Source organism: Platalea leucorodia (genome assembly GCF_965183815.1).
Source record: "Platalea leucorodia genome assembly, chromosome: 3".
NCBI classification, from domain to species: domain Eukaryota; kingdom Metazoa; phylum Chordata; class Aves; order Pelecaniformes; family Threskiornithidae; genus Platalea; species Platalea leucorodia.
The window spans coordinates 22,012,203-22,032,099 of NC_138825.1; the positions used below are offsets into that span (position 1 = coordinate 22,012,203).

The 19,897-nt window shown below is 40.1% G+C and overlaps 1 protein-coding gene across 3 annotated transcripts in view; it reads right to left on the bottom strand.

The window, feature by feature from the left end:
* DISP1 (dispatched RND transporter family member 1) overlaps positions 1-19,897 on the bottom strand; it is a gene marked incomplete at its 3' end in the record, with an annotated part of 93,389 nt that overhangs the window by 32,380 nt on the left and 41,112 nt on the right. For all 3 annotated transcript variants that reach the window (XM_082306576.1, XM_082306578.1, XM_082306577.1), the window contains one exon: positions 2,260-2,796. In XM_082306576.1, the coding sequence (XP_082162702.1) occupies positions 2,260-2,796 (537 nt within the window). The remainder of the gene's footprint in view (positions 1-2,259; positions 2,797-19,897) is intronic.

Below are 19,897 nucleotides of genomic sequence, written 5' to 3' on the forward strand. Positions count from 1 at the left end.
CAATTTTCTCTTTAGCACTGCAAAGTAACTACCAATGAAACAGTTTGCTTCTTCCTGAGCATGTATCCATCCAGCTGCAAGATTGCATCCAGTTGCTCCCTGTTTTTACCGTCTCCCAACATGTTTTCATTGACAATGGCCTCTCAGTATGATAAACTAGATTTCCAATGCAATGGGAGACTATAACATTTAGATACATCTTGTAGACTATTCAGAGAGAATAGAAGTCTTTGGTTCCATGCTAATAACACAAGTGATACAGTCAGACATATGCACTGTCCATTAATACAGCCACGGCCAGTTTAAGCAGTTAAAATGCATACAAGAAGTCCAGCTTCCCCAACATGGCATGGGACCTGAGTCCTATTTACCACATGTTTAGAGCTAAAAGAACAGGTAACAGCAATGAGAAGCTGGGTGGCTTTTAGAAGATGGACTCATTTGATTTGCCGGCCTATGAGGCGCATCGCGAGTACCTTCTCGCTGAGAAAATTCAGTTGCCTTAGCTAGAAAGGAAGTCCAGAAATGAAACAGTAACCACTCGATAGGGATATGTACAGTATGCTAACACATATACTTGAATTAATAAGTTCAGGTGCTTTAAAGGTCAGATTGTACCCTTATTTTAACTGCTAACAGTAAGACGAACATTTACCATAAATCATCATTTATAATTTACATATATTTATGTACAAAACAGTGGTGAGGAAGTGCAAGATGAAAAAAAGCATCTTGGTTCAAGATCCCAATCAGAGCAGTTCAAACAAAGTCTTCGTATTTGTGAAGTGCTATGGAAAACATTGTTTTACCATATCTGGAAGAACTTTTCACTGTTCTTTTTTCTAGACTAAGAACAGAAACACAGATTATGGATCATGTTTGTTCCCTTCCTCAAGGCTATGGAATACAGATGAAGTTTAACAGTCCTGCTGCACAGGGAGAAAAACAGTAAAATTACTGCACCCATTTTGACAGTTTGAAAAGTATGACTGACTGATTCTGTTATGGCTCAACCTGCTGCATACCTTTGCATACAAAACTACATAGAAGTTTTCATATTTACTTAACATTTAAACAAGTATGGGGTGGAAAAAACATGTCTGATTGTAAGCATTTCCAACAAATAAGATTTTTTTCCATTTTAAGAGGAATAACTGGCAGGGAAAAAACTGATTTGCACTTTGTATTATTATCCTTATTTTCATCTGCTTTCACCTTAATGAATAAAGCTTTATTCACTTTGACTTTTTCCACATTACATATTTGTCCCAGTCTGATAGTCAGAAATTTAAAATTAGTTCATACATTTCATCAAGACAAAATCATTATAACTGACTGAGAAATACTTGTAGCTCCAAGTTTTTGAGCAAGGATGCAGATGTTGGATGACAAGAAGGGTAGCTTTTATTACCCCAGTGAAAATACATCCAGTTTGGCTCAACTGCAACTCAGAAAAAAAATAGCCTTGCATAAAAGCTTAGAAGCGTCTTACTGCAACGGGGAATTTGATTTTCAGAAACTGCCTCTTGGACTGACTGATTTTGCCCAAGACCAGCAGGCTGTAGAAGATTTTCCTTGTGATTGTTGCTCCTTGTAGCTGGGACTACTGTCACTGGAACTCCAAAGCTAACAGATATAACGAGGCGAGTTCGTATGAAGTGGAGGATAGAAAAGATTACAACCTAGAACAATCCAAAATTTCTCAATCTGAGCACAACTGTGAAATTTAGCAGATACATACACTGAAAGACATGGGGGCAACTCACTGAACCAGCTGACCTGACAAAGAAAAAACACCTGGTACACGTACAAATAGAACTGTTGAAAGAATTTTTCAATGCATCTTTTTGAGAAAATATGGGTTTTGATTAGACTACGTAGACATAGCAGGTCTTTCAGTGTTTCCTTAGCTATCTCTGTATTGGTTTGTTTCACACACTATAGGTTTACACCGTGTCTTGTAAAAGAGTTAATGAGCTTCCAAACAATCCCCAAGGAGAAGAAAACCAGCCTTTTTTTTCCCCAGAAAGAACTAATTCACTTCAGGAACATTCAGGCAGAACAGCAAAACTAATATCCTGACTTGGTTTCTTCTGGGGGGGAGGGAGGGGGGAAGTTGGTAATGCATCAAAGATTAACTTGTAAAAATACTAGGGAAGAAATTTGGTTCATCTTCCTTTTTGATCTGCTTTTGTAAGAAAATGAAACAGTTATGGAAAAGGTTACCCATACTGAGACCTAACAATGCAATCTGCTTACCTTATCCTGGCTATGTGTTGCTGCACAGGCTGATGCTGAAAATGGTCAGGCCACTGATGGTGAAGGCAGAAGGATGGGGAGGGCTGAAGACAGCAGGCAGGCTGATATATGGGGGTATGTTTTTGGCAAATAGATGCTGAATATTCAGTATGTGGCTGCATGCAGCACGAAGTCATAGGAGGTGGTGCTGAGCTGCCAACCACTGAATGACATTCTTGCTTGCTATTATGGCTACTTAAAGAATGATGGTATGGACAAGGGTGGCAGCACTGCGACAACATCTGCTGAGTTCTTTGGTTGTCTAAAGGCAGAAAGGACGGTTTGATTGTACCATTAAGTTGCAGGCAGCCATTTGGACTCGCTTTTGTTCTTGGTGTTTCCTTGGATGGGAGTTGTTGGACTGTGACATCTCCGTCATTAGCTGCCACGATACCTGGGCCAGTAGCATTTGACAAGATGCTGCCGTTGCTTAGAACCACAGAGTCGCTGATGTTGCTCATAGCCATGCTCCAAGTTCTTGATGGATACGCGATGTTCCTGAAGAAACATAAATAAAGCAAAGTTTACAGAGCTGCAGTGTTTTCAGATGCTCAGAAATATCTTTAGATTAAAACGAGTAAAGCTCCTCTCTCATCTTCATCTTTCACAACACAGGAAAATGGAAAGGAGTCACACACACTGTCAGGAATGTTTTGAAGGACTTTCACGTGTTCAACAAAAAGTTAAAGTGAAGTTACATAAATGCTAAGCAATTAAACCAAAATACAAGTCAAATGAATGGATATTTGTCAGACTGTTGGTCACAGCCATCAAGCAACGGTTGAGACGCAGGGGAACAAGCTCATTTGGCACAAGACTAAGTAATAACCACTACTTATGAAAACAGATTTCAGTATAAACTGTGTAACCATCCACACCTTGCACTGCAATTTGCCTGTGCGCTTTGAAAGCCAGCAGGAGACAGGAGCGCACAGTAGAGATTGTTTAATAATCATTAATGTGTTGGTTTCAGTAACCTCCTTTCCCATCTCCGATTTCTACTGAAAACCAGGCGTATTTGTATTTTTGAAGAAAATCTTTTTAAAATGCCTTATTTAAATAAATCAAGCCACTTCAGCAGACGTCTGTCAAAATTTCTGGGTGGTAGACTAGGTCTTTAGCAGAAGCTCAAAATGAACTGTTATGAATACTAAAAAGATATGCTATAACCACGTTTTTCCCAAGCTTAAAAAAAAAAATCCCAGGATTCAATCAATGCTGATTGAGAAGATCATCCTCCCAAGCGAAATGCCATTAAGAAATGCACTGTGCTGTAAATAAAGGATATTAAAGATTTTCTTTGAGAGTCTTGTCTTTTTCAAGTAAAATATAAGTAAGTAAAAACTATTAATGCTGGTAAGGTGACTGAGGAGCTTGGCTCAAAATCAAAACTTGTCTGAGGTGCTCACAGCAGCTAATTTCCCCCAGTGTTAACTATAATCGTGTTTTAATAAGATTTGAAAAGAAGTTGGAGATTATTATTTTGATAAATAACATGAAAGGTCAAACATCACACTTAGATAAGAATTTGTTACCCAAGTTACATGGAGAAGGGAGGGAGGAGAAGAGAGAAGAAGGAAGAAAGAACACTAATTATGCACTATTCAGAAACTCAACACTTGCTTAAAAACCAGAATCAGTTAATTACAACTGCTTTGGCTAACTTAATGTTACCTTTTTAATACTGGATTTAATCAACAACACTCCAGGTCCAAATTGCAAGGCTTGCATTACAGACATGGAACTTTGCAGAAAGACACAACATACAGATTAAGACAGATAAGCAAGGAAGTCTCTAACTCATTTTCTTCCCCAATACCTTCGCTGAGTGCTTGGAGAGCTAAGCCTGCCCAGCCAGCTGAGCTATTTAATTGCCTGAATGCTAATTCTGAGCAGAAAGTGCTTTGCAGAGTGGAATGCTACCCCCGGCAGCCCCCCCACGCAGCATCTCCCCTAGACATAGCTAAATCCTTCACTTCTGAAACGAAAATTAATCCTCTGTTATTTGTTCTAGATCATGTGCAGAGCCAGATGCCCTGGGAAATCACTTTCATTTAGATAACTACTCAGAACAGGAGAATATGCTGCTTGATGAGCGTATTTTTTTCCAGCCTCCAATTCCACACATTCCTGCCAGGCACCCCCTCCCCCGGCCCAGGCAAGTCAAGCCCATGGAGGACTTTTCCCTGAGCACAGAGAGGAAATTCAAGTGGCTGGCTAAACTTCGTTTCAGTCTGAAGAGACATATTAGTTACGTGAAATACTGCTGTGTTTGAACAGTCTGGTTTTCTCTCGTGCTGTGGGCAGCTTCAAAGCCTGCTGAAGTGGACAGAGCGAGCGCTGGGCATCACGGCAGAGAAAGCTCTTCTCAAGTCGTCTGGCAGCATTTTAGGAATTTCTGGCTGCTTATTTTCACATTCACTCATATAAGAGACAGGCCGCATGGCGATGTTGTTACATTTCTGTTTCTAAGTTAGACACATCCATATCATCGCTTGAAACTGCTGTACATTGATCAAAGTTACTGTTCCGCAGGCCACTATTATATCTGAAAATAAAGTATGGAGATACTGCAAATATCTAGCCCTTCAAGACGACAGATGCACCATCCTTTTTGCTTTAAACCCAGGACATCTGCAGCGTGCAGCAACTGAGATAACACAACATAATTTTTAGTAGCTGTTTCAAATCACTTTATAAAGGAAACCACGCATTTACGCGCAAGGCACACACGTGCCAGACAGAGATGCAAGCTAACTCGCAGCCGTGGAAGCGGGGCAATCCCAGCACAGACACACAGGCTGGGACCTTCAGTGTGTCTGTGTCCCTCGTGAACACCAATGCAGGAATTACAACTTTTGTTCCAGGCAGCCCAGCAGCCTCCATTTAATATGATCAAAGATAACATGCTTTATTTTCAACAGATGTAATATTTACCTGCATGCCTTTCAGTTTAAACACAATCTTCAGAAAGACTCTTTAGAAACTAGTAAATTGAAAGAAAAACCAGAGATCATCATCATCAGTACCACAACATATAATTCTGCCTTTGTTCTCTTTTTGAACAGGCTATTCATGAACTATCTCAAGCTATAAAAATTTTATCAAGCTGATTCTTTCTTTCTTCCTAAGCCTTGAGAAACTATTGAGCTCTGTCCATCTTCACGGGGTCTTTGAGCAAGGCAACGGAAGCACCTGCTTACCTTGGAGCTCTTTCAATGCCATATTAAAGTAAGCAAGACTACTTTGCATGCTTAAGGTAGCCATCTGATTAATATTTTATTCGATCACAGTTAAGAAGAACTGAGACTCAAAGCCAATTCTCTAGAATATAAGTTGGGCCGTATTTTTTTCATTTGGTTTGGTAGTTTTTCTTTTTTTAAACAAATGTAAGATGATTGACGTCACTTGACAAGTCTAATGTTATGCAAGTTTTGTTTCACTCATGTTTGAGGGTATGAAAAATTATGTGCTACGGTACTTCATTTGTGTCACATTCTATACAAGTGGCTGCAACTCCACTGACAGCAAAACTTTACCTGCAGCTATTGCACCAAAATATATTCTTAGAATATGTTCTTCTCTCTCTGTATTTTGTCTCCTCTACCAAAACTGAACTGACTGGGAACTTACTGTGAGATGTAATGGCCCAAAGAAACGGTTAACTGACAATCTCTCCTTTAGAGGATGCACAAACAGGCAAGTTAAATGCAACAAGTAAAAGCACAGTAAGATTTTAATAACATATGGACCTGGGAAAACAAAGAACCTGTTCATCATTAAAAAAAATCTAAACCCAAGATTTTTTCAAAATGCAGTCTTTGAGATTTCTGAATTCTTTCAGTGCTGAACGTTTATTTTTGCTGCATTCCTCAGAACACTTTCAGATTTAGTATTCACCCGAGTGGGTTTTTTTAGACTTATTCTAATTTATATCTGGAGGTTCTGCAGCAATGGACAGGTATTCTGAATAATGAGGTTGTAAATAATACAGGTTTTAATATAAACAGCACTACTTAACAGAAGATTAAATACAATTAGAAAAAGTGTTAACCTACATGTTTAATACATCACACGTAGGTATCCACTTCTCTAGCTGTACACAGAGTATTTTAAACATTAACATCTATTTAGAAATTACGCCAGCTGGACTGCTAAGGAAAGAGAACTAGAATTATCTTTAATTACTGCACGCTTGATAACAGTAACTGCTAAGAAAGCACTTTAGCCATGCAGTTCAAAACAACAGCTTGGAAGAATATCGTATCTGGAAAGTACCACGGTCTGTAGAGGCACTGTTACTTAGGACAGTTTTATGGAGTAATCCCTCTATTATTTGTGCAGCTAACAATGAACACAGCTTAGCCAGCAGACATCTGCCATCTGCATTGCAAGCCCTTCAGGAAATAAAGTAATGCTGTACCACACTGAAACTATGTAGGATTTGGTGTTCCCTAACTAGCATGTTCTTTTTAGACTTGGATTAAGTTCACCTGTTCCTTTGGCTGCAACTGAAAGAATTTCTTTGCTTTAAAGTTTCTTTTTTTAAAAAAAAACAGACTTAAAAAAACATTGGTTCAACAAATCCCATCTGGACTCATAATGCCTGCAATTGAGAATGACAGAAGTGCAAATTCAAGAGGGAATGATGTAGTGGAAATTTAGTATAACCTAGTATATTAGTATAGATAATTTATAGATCTTTAGAAGACGACAGAAAACAGCTAAATGTTGAGGGTTGTTTTAACCATGTCAGAAAGAAAAAAATCCCCAAAATCTGTACCTTGCACTAAAATAAGCTGGTTATAAGGCTTCACATTTGTCATTTAAGGTAGGACAAAACTCAAATTTCATTTAAAAGTTATCTCAAGCCTTTCAGCTGTAGTCCACATCGCGCCACTCAGCCAGCTGAACCTTGGAGACCTGTCAGCTACAAAGCATCATGGTTCTGAGATGAACATCATGTCTGAAGTAACAAAAATGTCTTTTCATGTCGAAAGTTCACCTAAAACAGTTGGATTCTAAAAGTAGTGCATTCTTGAAACAAGCAACATTTAACAATCCTAGTACTACCTATTAAGTCTCCTTCCAGATGAAATATTATAATGGACTTATAGTCCCTTAAGACCCTAAAGTTTTTTAATGTGGCAAATGGGTTACATGGTCTCAATCTGTAACTCAGTTAAATCCTCTCCAGACTTTGTTTGCTGTGCCAGCCAGTGCACAGCCACTCTTAAGGAGGGTTTTCTCCTTCACACCACCAAAATTCTTTGCATCTTTGCTTTTTCTCAGTGCTCGCAGGAGTAACAGGTGGTGCCTGGTGTCTGATACTGGGTTTTATGGGAGACGTCTAGTTATCTATCATTGCAATGGTCTTTAGCAAGTCAAGCAGCTTTTTTATGTTTTATGGTTGTTGATCTCCATTTTGGCTCTCAGCTAGACATTTTTCAAATTCTCTAGCTCTTACTCCTATGCGTTCATATGTGGTGCTTGGTTTCTCTCAATACCCTGATTCTTGCTTTTCCATTTCAGCTGTTAATCACCAGGTCTTCCCTGAAAAGCTTTCACTATACAAAATATAGATCCCTACTAGAACAAGCCTTCCCTGTCCTTTCTGCTTCTTTTTCAAGTATTTAAAGTGTATTTTAAAAGCATATATTTCATCCTCAAGAAGATTCTCCAATTCTTATTTTATCAGCACACCAGTTTGGGCGATATACTTATTAATGCAACTGCTTCACTTTGAGGATCAATACAATGTAGCTCCTACTTTTGAGAAAGGGCATTACGGTCAGTTTATTTTCCGCACAGTCTATAAACACCCGTTTTCTCAACTAATATCTTCCTGTTAACGAGCGGATTTTCGGCAATCTAAGTACTTTTACCATGCAGTAGTAGTTAGAAGACAATTATGAAGCAGAAGAGATTTTTGGAAGGGAAATTTCCCCTCCGCCATTTTGTAGCAAGTGTGCCTAAAGCCCCCGAGCCCTTCCATCCCTCTCAGCAGCCTGCGAGGTTGGGAAGCTGTCCCGTCCTCAACCTGAGGCGCCATGACATCATTTCCTGCGTCGCAGGCTGCCTGGGGAATTGCAATTCCTGTGACGGCGAGTTTCCAGATGTCACCGTGCCAGGACCACAGCTCATGCTGCAGACGGGCACTAGCCAGCCAGGGCTGCCAAGCCGGCACGCGAACTGACCCGCCAGCAACAGCGGTGGGGTGAGGGCGCTGGGACAGACTGCAAAGGGTGCGAAAGAGAGAGAGTATTCTCCGGAACCTCAGAAATAGATTTTGCCTTGCTTTCAAGCTGAAGTTACTTCTCCTGGCACAAACAGTGAAACAACAGCAAACCATTTACAGAGATCGTTTGCAGGGCTTCGACTAAAGAAATCAATTGCAGTCTTGTAACTACAAAGTCTTTTTCAAAGTCAGAATTCATAATAAATATAACTAAACTATAGATAGAAACAACAACAAGAAGCCCTGAAAATTCTCTTCCAGAAGTTTCGTACAATCCTAAAATTTTATTTAAAAATAACTTGAGCATATACATAAGGGAAATAGGAAAAAGATGTATTAAGAAAATCCAAAAAAGCTTCAAAACCTCTAGAGTTTTGGAAAGAGAGACAGCTACAAGCAGAAACGGCTGGAACAAAACATACTACTTCAGGAAAAAAAAAAGTTCATAGTTCTGGAAAGCAGGTAAACCTCAGCACAGTTTAAGAGTATGGAAAGCTGTTAAAAAAAACCCCAAACATTGCTGACAACTGCGACACTGTCATCACACTAAATCTTATTTACACAACTTACTGACTTTCCATTACCATATGAAAGACATTTAAGTTTTTGTAACTGCAAATATTCTGATCCAAAATAGCTCTAATCCTGCTTACACAGAGGGGGGAAAAACAAAACGTGTCTCTTTCTGGATGTAAAAGGAGTTACTCGCCTTGAAGTTCCACAGGCTTTTACTTCATCATGCTGTGGGATTAACATTTAAATTATTACAGCTGTAAAGAGACACAAAAGCAACACTCTTTAGGATACAGCTCCAGCTACGCCTACCATCATCCTGACCATATTAGTGTTACGTGAGAGGTTAAGAAACCTCTTGGCCATCTCTTTAGAAGCAGATTTTTTGATTTCTGTCCAAATTTAAAAGCTATGTTTGAACATCTTTAAAGACTCTGTCACTAATAATAGCATTTTTTCTTCGTATTTTAATAGAGGCACTAACATAATTTTACAGCTACTGTATATTAAACAAGCAAAACATTTGGTGAGAATGCCAGGGCACATCAAGCTGGTATACACCAGCAGGCACACCTATTTGATAAACACAGAGCATTCTTTGCATTAGGTACAGAAAATACAGCAAAACAGTTTTACGCTAGCAGTCCAACAATCGTTTTCTTCGAAAGCTAAACGTGCAAGAACTGACTCGCCCCCACACACACACTTCATTTCCCAAGTCTATGTTGGTTTTAAGTCTCCCGTTTGCTGAGCCGCGCTCTGAAAGCCAAGTGATAAATCCCATATACCGCTTCTGTAACAGTGCATCTGTTGAAATAGCCGGACCTCGAGTCGGGGGGGTGTTTTTCTTTCTCACCAGCTCTTCGGCACTAGCGGGGTCCTGTTCTAAGCTCTCCGGCATTTCTACCCAGCTGTAGTCTTTTACAAGCCCAGGCGTCTGCTTGCATTACAAAGTAGCATTTTAGTGTAAATAAGCTGAAGGTACACAATAGTCTTAGCTAAACCTATATCCTAAACGCTTTCTGGAAGCCCGAGTTGTTTCAGCTGTAACCCAAGATACGCTACGGGGACGCACGGCCAGATGTGAAGCGATTCAACCTAACGCACTTTGTAACACTCACCAGACCCGAGCCGGAGAAGATGAGCAGCAAGGAGAAAGCAGCCTCCCCCCCTCTTGATCCAGGTATCCCCCGCCTGCGCTCCCCTCTCCCCGCAGCCGGGCCCGCTTCGCCTGTCGCCCCAACGACGGCCCCGAGCGGGGAGCGCCGAGCCGAGCCCAGCCGAGCCCAGCCCAGCCGAGCCGAGCCCAGCCCAGCCGGGGCTGCCCCTCCCCGCGGCAGGTCAGGGAGCTGGCAGCGATCCGCCGGCTCCTCCCTGCCGCTGCGGGAGCCCCGCGGCCGCTCCCCGCCCTCGGTTCCAGCCCCCTTTGATCCGGTTCGGTGAAGGCTGAGCGGGAGCCGCGCTCCGCAGCTTCATCCGCAGCGGGACCTGCAGCCGCGGGGCGCCTCGCTCGTGTGCCAGCTTTGCTTCCGTGCAAAGTCCAAGGGGCATCCCCTGGCCACCAGCATTTTTGACATGGAAAGAGCCGAGGAAGGCGGGACACCGAAAATAGCACCGAGTGTCATTTGGAGTGTTTTTCCAACTCACTTCAGGCCCCATTCGTTCCTGGCAAACGCGTCTTGTCCCCCAGCCCCAAGCTCTTGACTTCATCGTTTGGTTGTCAGGCATTTCTTACAAAAATCTCTCTCTGTGGCTACAAATCGCTGACATTTCAACAACAAAAAACACAGACTTGGAAAAACAGGGCTTTTCCCCCAACAGATTTTAAGATACTTGTACCTAAAATGCCTTTTCTTGAGCTTCCTTCACACCTGAGCACTTGAGGACCTGGTAGTCCAAAAGTGAACATCTCCACATACTCCTCAGGTACATTTGTTTAAAAGACTTTATAAATGCAAACTGAATTATTACAGGCTATTAATGCAAAAAAGGTGAAAACTCCCTGAGCAGAGAAGACAGCCTGGTCACAAGTCAAAATGAAGACACAGAGATGGCCAAATTCTGGGGATATTTAAACCCTTAATTCTAGGGCGTCAAGAATAAAGCAGCAGGTCGTGTTTAGAAAGAGCTCAGTATTAAGGTGGGGAACACTGTACTCAATTTGCAGAGCCGTAGTACGAGAGACACTTAAAAATACCGCTCTGGGAAGCGCCACAAGCTGGTCTCAGCCTGCTCTACCAGGGTATGCTCACACAACTACTGAACCTCACATGCTCACAAGCCTCGTGTTTTGGGAGGCGACTCCTGGTTTCTCCTCAGCTCTGGGCATCTCAGACGCAAACCGCAGAACTGGCATCCTCCTGGCACACATCTAAACCAGTCCCCTGCCACTCCAAAGCAGGTCAGAATCCACCGGGGACTGGCTTTTTAGAGGAGCTCTCTTTCCCCTCCACTGAAATACAGGAGCTCTGATTTCAAGGTCAAGTTGAGCTGGTTGTAGCAAAAGGAATTTCTCATCCACAAGCATCTTTATTCTTCGTAAAGCAAAAAATCTTACCAAAGGCAACACTGGGGCTCAGTTTCCCTCAGTGTGACCTTAGAATTATGCATCCTAAATCTGGTCCAAGGTTTTACGCAAGGCAGCTCTTCCTGCTCATTGGATCTGGTCTTTAACAGGTGGTGAGACACTGTACTGCTTCCCCACTTTTAAGGGGAAACCTTTTTTTTTAAAAAAAAAAAAACAAAAAAAAAAAACAAAAAAACAAACAGTGTTCCTTGCCTTTCTCACTTAGCTTCAACTGGAAAATTTCACTGGCATCAGCTGCACTGTCTCCACCTCCCACACACCATCCGCATCCTACCTAGAACATCATTTTTCTGACATTAATGGATTCTCTCACAGACAACTCGCTTTCCATTCAGTGCTAATGGTCCAGGACAGCTCTTGTACTAGAAACTCAGAAATATTTATTGAGCAAAACAGCAATACTACAAAGCAGGTAACTTTAAACCATAATTCAACATGGAAGTAGGACTACAATGCGGTATTCACTTTCTGAATATCTGAAATGCATAATACATGCCCAGAAGCATCACAAGAATAATCTCAAAGCTACTTTTCCAAAGTCACAAAACTCTTAGGTATTTTTCAAAAACCTACTAATAAAAGTATTTCTTAAATATGTAAATATTACTGTATATCAGTTCACTGCAGATATTGTACCACTTGTATTTGCTAACCACCTCAAAGAAGTGACAAAAGGCACATATTATTTTCTCACTGCTTTTGGAGGAAAAGTACTATAAAAATCTGAAGGATTACAATCTATTACAGATCTTAGATTATATGTACTGCACAAAATAGTGTTACTATATCTTAGCACATCAACTTACTGCGGCTACTTTGTTCCCAAGGATGGTAGTAAAATGAATGTATAATCTATGTTCATAGGTAATACTTAATAAAATGATTCCTGTGCAAATTGGATTTAAATACTGTATCATATATTTGAATTACAGACCGGTAGTCAATTATTGCCTTTACAGTATCTGAGCAGCAAACTCAGCACCGCGAGTGCCGAGAAACCTTTCCCCCACGCTAGGCTCTATCCCCACAGAGCCTTAGTTGTCCCCCTGGCACGCTCCTCGTTTTGACATCTCCGTCATACACCCTTTAACATCCCCTTCTGCACTACAGTCAACTTCTAATGTTGCTACTTATCCCGCTGTTCATCTCCAGCGGTATCAGACAAATGCTGACTTCTTCATTTGTAAGTGATTAGGAAAGACAACGGAGCTCTGCAGCATATGGAGTACAGGTACAGCAAAACTGGGGGAAGATGGAACAGGATGGAAGAATTTAGACCAATTCAAGGCAGATCAGGGGTGTCAAATTTGGTCTGTGGAGGCCTCAAGAAGATAAATGAGTAACACACTGCTCTACCCACCACCTGGCAATGCATATATGCAGCAAATCTGCAGGACATCTGCGCTACTAATTCAGCCTTGGTTTATACGATCCTCGATCCACCAGGAAGTTCCATCTACCTATGGATCTATCAATACGTTTTTACAAGCGACAGAATTTCTACCATAAATAAAATGAACTCTCAAAGCTTCACGATGTGTTAAACAGAAAATGAGCAGAATAAAATTTGACTATTATACCATTTTGAAGATTAATTATTACTTTTAGATTTCATGAATTACTTAAAAATTGGCGATTTGAACTTCAAGCCCTTGAAGACAGACACACTGCTCTGGGCAAACAAAAGTACTCTGCATATTCTGATCAAAGAAAAAGCCTTTAAACTTAGAAAAACAGGCAAACCATAACTTATTATGATAAGCGGCTTTTTTTACTGATATTTTAAAATAATATTTTTCATAGTATGCTTGACTAATAAAATCAAGCAGTAGTAAAAATACTACTACAGTTCCCAGAACTCTATATACAATCCTTAGGAAAAAAAATAAATACTGTTATGACAATAATCATATTAGAGATTCAAATGAGTTATAGTTTGTATAATATATAAGAAGATAAGCCTAAAAAAACTGAGGCTTATATTTGGATTTACAAAGTACAGCTGACATGCTGTGTTGTAACGTATGAAGTTTGACCATTCTCTCTATTCAAACAAGATATAAGGAGTTGGCCATGATATTTCATAGCCTCTCCTGAGGCTAAACTGAAGACACCAGGCAACGCCACCAAGCACCGGCTACTTCTGCTAGCTTTGGCTGACCATGATCAAGGGCTGCTACCGAGCTACCACCCTTCCAACACTGTAGCTGCAGCTATTCACTGTACCTTTTCTTGGCTGGATGCCCTCACGTGCCGCTCTGAGCTTAATATGACATTAATCACAGATTCCTCTTGTCATATCTTTTTAACGGGAGAGAGATCCAGAAGCAGCTGAAGGACTTCAACAACATTGGACTTTAACAGGAGAGCTGGTGGCCTTTTTGGGTGCTCTGGTGACAAACTGATGCTGAAGGACTACGCAAGAGCTCAGGGAAAAAGCGCAGAGGCTTTTGAAGTCCTTGAAGGCCAGACAGAGGGCACCAGAGGTGCTACAGAAATTCTGCTGAATTGCTAATGAACTGGGGAGAATAAGGGAATATGGAATAGAACTTAAAGAGCTAATTAAAGGTTAAAATGACAGAATGAGTTCTGTATGTGGCACATGTACTCTGCAAGTATTTTATTATAGCTACATTGAATTTTTATTACAATTCCTATCCATCTACAGAATTTCCTGACTGCTGTTTTTTTTTCTTGGACACAATATTCTCTATTGCATGTTAGATGCTACAGCACAGTACTTGCATTAGGCAGTTTACCAAATGCCATTTAAAACAAACACCACAGTGGGAGAAACATGGTAGGGAACCAACCCTTTATTTACTACCTTTCATACTAAAGTATATTTTCATGCAACACGAGGTAATACTGTGATAGCAGCAGCTACTTTAATTATGCAGAGGCACACAGGGCACGTATTGGGATCTTCCAGATTATAGCAGTACATGGGACATGCCAGGAGCACAGTATTGAGCAAGTTAGTCAGACTGAGTCAGCTTGATCCATCGGAAATCACTAGATCTAGACTGCTGCTGACTGTGCCGCACCTGCCAATTTTGCAAAGATATCCGAGTGCCTGCATGGTGCTCCCAAGTGCTCTTGGGTTCAGAAATACAAGGTGACAACAAACTGACTTATCTGAGATTGCAGCCACACAAATGTGAGTCATCTGCTCCTAGACCTAAACTGAGCCTGAAAACAGAACAGCTGTGTTCGTTGGCCATCACCCCTGAGATGGAAACTCTCAGTATTGGCATTCTAGAGCCTCTGAACAGAGTGGACTTCATTTACAACCTGTGTTACCCTTCCAGAGATGAAAGAGAATATTGTAAGACATGAAAACAAAAGCACCCAGCAACAAAAAAACCTGTATTTAGACCTGTGGGTTTATTTCTTTGAGAAACAGGGTGAAGGAGAGGAATTCAATGCAATATGAGGTATTAAACAAAAACTCACATCCTCTTACACTGACATTCTTATATACACTTCCTCCCCCCCCCAGGGTGTGGAGGAGACAAACCTTCATATAGGTTGTAATAGAAGCAAAACTGATTCCCTATCATCACATACATATGGCTGAAGCTTTAAGTACTGAGCCTTCCACTTTCAGACTGGTAGCTCCACGAGGATGAAACATTGTCTGATCAATAGATGTCGTGAAGTAAATTGGCTGCCCTTCTCCAGTTTCCACTCATCCAGACTTCATCACAAAATCTTTCATAACTGATATCCTCAAGAAAGGCTGAGAATTGAGTATAGAGGCTGAAAAATCTTTAAGCCTTGCAAAGCAGTCTTCTCCAGCACTAGTGACAAGGGAAATGTTAGGCATGATTGCTGATTGTGTTCTATTTGGTTTTTTTAGATAAACAAAGGACTTCTGGCTTGTAATTGGGAAATTTAAACTCTACACCCTACATTCAATAAGACAGATATGACCACATTCTTTTAATATTCTGGAAACTGGACATTTAAGGTCATATCTTAAATAACACTGAAAGTTAAAGCACAGAAATAAGTTTCTGGGGGCAAAGAGGGTCCTTCATTGTCTATTAAGTGCCTAGAACAATGTGCTCTCAGTCCCTAGTGTAATTAATGAGTCAGTTCAGTATGATATTGCAAACAAATACAGCAGGATTCCAAACTATTTCCTTTATTGATTTTTTTAAAAAGCTCTCAAAGCATGATAGTGACATTCTCCAGTCTCCCCCCACCCCCCCAACTGAAACAGGACACTCTAGCAGTATTTCTGTAACTTTTTTCATTGAGATCCTGGGGTTTTAAACCAGGTCATGTGAAGGTTGAGTTTCATGAAATATAAGGCTGTCTTGTTTCATCTACTTACAGAACAACAGAAATTTAATGATTTTTCGGTGAAGATCTAATAGAGATAAAACTTATTTTGCATGCTTCCAAATCACAGGTAGTCTGAATCGAAATGCATATCTGAGGCTCCACAGTAACTCAAGTCCCACATCACACGTCTTGAAAAGCTATTAAGTTTAAAAAAAATTCCCCACATTGGAAGCAATTATTAACACTACTAAAATAACAGAGTTGTGTATTAATAATGAAAAACAAAAAAAAGATCAGATTCAATACTCCACAAAAGTGCTTTAATATGGAAAGTTTATAAGACAGTTTTATTAGCATCTCAAATAGTTTTCAGATACTAGTATGAAGAAAACTTGTTAGCAGTACAAATAAATCTGGAAGTAGAATTGAAGATCTATATTTTTGATTTATCTACAGCTCACAATGTTCTGAAGGAGATTTTAATAACTTGTCTTCAGTTGTAACAGTTTTATTCTCTAAACAGAGTGCTCCATTAACAAGTTACATTAAAATGCAGCTGCATAAACATGTTTGCACACAGTTACATTTTCTCATTCGCATTCCTTTCTCACAGGTGTACCTTTTCCACTATGAACTAACTACACTTAAGTGTATCTTATGGAAGTGCACACATGTATAATGTCACTTGTAAAATAGTCCAGACTGACCAGAGGGAAAAACTAACAGAGTGCTTTATCTGAATGTAAAATAAACAAGTGACATAAAAAGCAGTAATTCTATCACTTGTATGACAACAGTATTTAAATTACAACCACTATCCTGATGTTACAGTGAAAGCGACTACTGCAGTATGATTTTTTCCAAGTGACAGGAGAAATGCACTTTACCAATATTGGTACAGTAAGTACCATATTAAGATTAACTTGTCTATAATCAGAGAAATAACAAAGAACTGCATTTCTTCCATCATTTGGAGGCATTCATACAGCAATAGTTCAGAAAACACAACTACCACTATTTCTATTTCAGTTAGAGAAGCAAAGGAAAAGTCTCTTTTCCAGATTTGTATTCTTAGTTCCAGAAATGGCGAAGTCTTGAAATGTAAGGGATCCTTTTAAAACATTAAAGTGTCAATTACTTTTAAGATAGGAACCATTGTTTTGCACTTAATTTCAGGGAAACTAAAATGTAACATCAATATTTATTGCATCTGCCTAAGTATTGCCATATAACATGTGCAATATAAACACTTAGGTGCAAAATAAACATTTGTTGCAGATATCAGAAAATTATTCATTTTGTTGTCCATTTCATTCACTTCCACAGCTAAAGAAAGTAGAAGGTTCTCGCTATTTATTTAAGAGCAAATTACGTGATGACTGTAGTTCTGAAACATTTCTTCTACCTATTGCAAGGTCAGCCTTCAACCTAGCATGCTGTTCCCTCAGTTTAGTAAAAGTAACAGGAGAGAAAACGCCTACCAGCTTCTTAATTAATCATTTTTTCCTAAAGGATTTTTAAAATTAACTGCCTAAAACCTTCAAATAATGCATGAAAGGGCTCCCCCTCTTTTGTGCACAATCCACATCACACCTTCACCTTTCCTCATTAGGAAAGTGAAATAAGCACCAAAGTTGATCCTCTTTTCTTCAGAAAAAAAAAAAAAGATCTAAGTGTTTGGAGTAAGCAACCACTGCTAGAGCCCATGGAGTAGCTTTTATTTGATGTGAGCTTTACTGACACACTAACGAAGGGCTGACAGACAAGGCAAGAGAAAATGCTATTTGAGCAGAAACTCAGTGTTTGCTCACTAGACTGCTTGCCTGCCAGAGGGTTACCCAAACACAGCTCCTGCAATGGGAAGTCAATCTTTTCTAGCTGTCTCTTAGCAAACAGATGTGAGCCTGGGAATTTCTCATATGTTCAGATAAATCAAGAACCAGACCTTTCAGGGCACCAGCCTCCACAGCTTTAGACGGAGATGTCAGATTTCTCTGGGACCTTTTGATTTCACACTGTTTAGACTAAACTACAGTTACCACCTATCATACGCAAGTCACATACCTTCCAAAGCTGTTCACTGAAGTTAGTTTGATACGTGTCCGTTTTACCTGCTACTCTAAGTCAAAAACCTTGAGACAAGTCTAAACTATGAAACTTCTATGTAACATTCCCCTACATTTTTTTTTTTAAATGCTATGTCTCTTCCTTTTATAATATGCCTAGGGATACTGAGGTGTATCTTCTCAAAAACCTGATCTGGCATTTTTTGCAGTGCACACAGGTTCCCTGGAGCCACATGGTTCTGAGCTGTATTCTTGTCAGTACAGAACTGCAACTGTATACCTTCCTGATCAATTCTCAAATCAAAAAATCCTTTTAAAAAAGCACAGGGTATATAGAAATTGCATTACAGTTGTATTACAAACCCAGATATATTATTTCTCTGCATGAGGTCCATTTAACAAACCAAATTTTCATATTCAATATGTCCAGTATTGACCACATGTCTAAGATGATGTAGTTGAAGGCTTTTCAAACCTAAAGGTACCTCTTGAGATTTACATTCAATAAGTACAGTTGGATAGCTATTTAAAGATCAAATTCAAGATCAGACTTCAATTAGATTACTTCTGCTACAGTCTGTGATGTATGCAGCCAATTCAGTTAGACAATATTGCTTTTTCCAGTTACTACAGGCTACCCATTTTATATGCACTATACATGTTTCTAGGAGATTCATTGGAATAGGATTTGGTTCTCTACTGCTTACATGAATCATATTATCAGATTAACCCTCTTTGTGTAAGAATTAAGGAATCTGAAGAGGATCAGGTGCTGAAATGTATTTAGGAGTACAGTTTCTTTCCGTACCCAGGAATTGAGGATCATGAAGCACTCCAGGACCCTGATACCAGTCTTCTGCACAGGAAACCAGGGTATGGGAATTGAGAGAACACTAGCCACTTTTGGTCATTACAGAGTACAACTGTGGAGAGACTTTTTTATATTCTGGCAAAGAAGAGCAACTGGGTGTATGCCAGCAGTACCACAGCTGTAGAAAGTCAGCACCGGTAAACCACCTCCCAAACAGACACGGAGACAGGCGTACAGCAGCTGCCCTGTGGCGGCAGCAGCTCCGCAGCCGTTCCATGGCTAGGAGAAAAGTTTGGTCCCTCTGCACCTTCCTCCCCTTCAGCTCACTTAATTGGGCCGTGTACCTGTTCCAGGGCACAGGCACTGTTAATTTTAATAAAGCTAAGAAATCTGTTTACTACCAAGCCATTGAACCTTTATAGCAGTGTTCAGATATTAAAACCTGAATATTCTTTTTACAATTTTCAAACTTATTTAACAGAACAGCCTTGTTAAGTGTACACTATTTAACAGTCACCAGCCAGATACTATTTCAATATGAGCAATGCATGCATACGATACTGACCTTCCCAGCAAGAACTCCAAGCCCAATCAGCTATTGAAAGCAAAAGAGCAGCCGCAAGAAGATCGCTCCCTTTGTCAGAAGATATTAATCTTTGCGTATACCCTTTCCAAAACAACGTATGTATAAATCTACCAGCAAAAAAATCTTTCCCAAAGAGTTTGCTTTAGAGACAAAGATAAGGAGGAAAAAAAAAAATCATCTAACCTTGAGGAAGACATCCCAGTCAATTTTGGATGACTTGTTCTTCATGCTTGCATGACATATCCACTACATTCTTTTCCTCACAGTGAACAAAAAGGTATCACATGGATCTGGTCATAGTACTCAAAGCCAAATGCATACAAAGTTATTGCTAGGTATTAGAAAAGACTGTAATATCCTCCAGCATTCCTCCCACCTTTCCAGTACAACTGAGTGCAAGATGTCAGGCAGGACCCAGCAGCATTTGTGCATGGCGAGTGGAAACAGGTGACCTTGAGCTCCTTGGTTACTGGCATATTATAAGTCAGGGTGAGAGCAAGCTGTG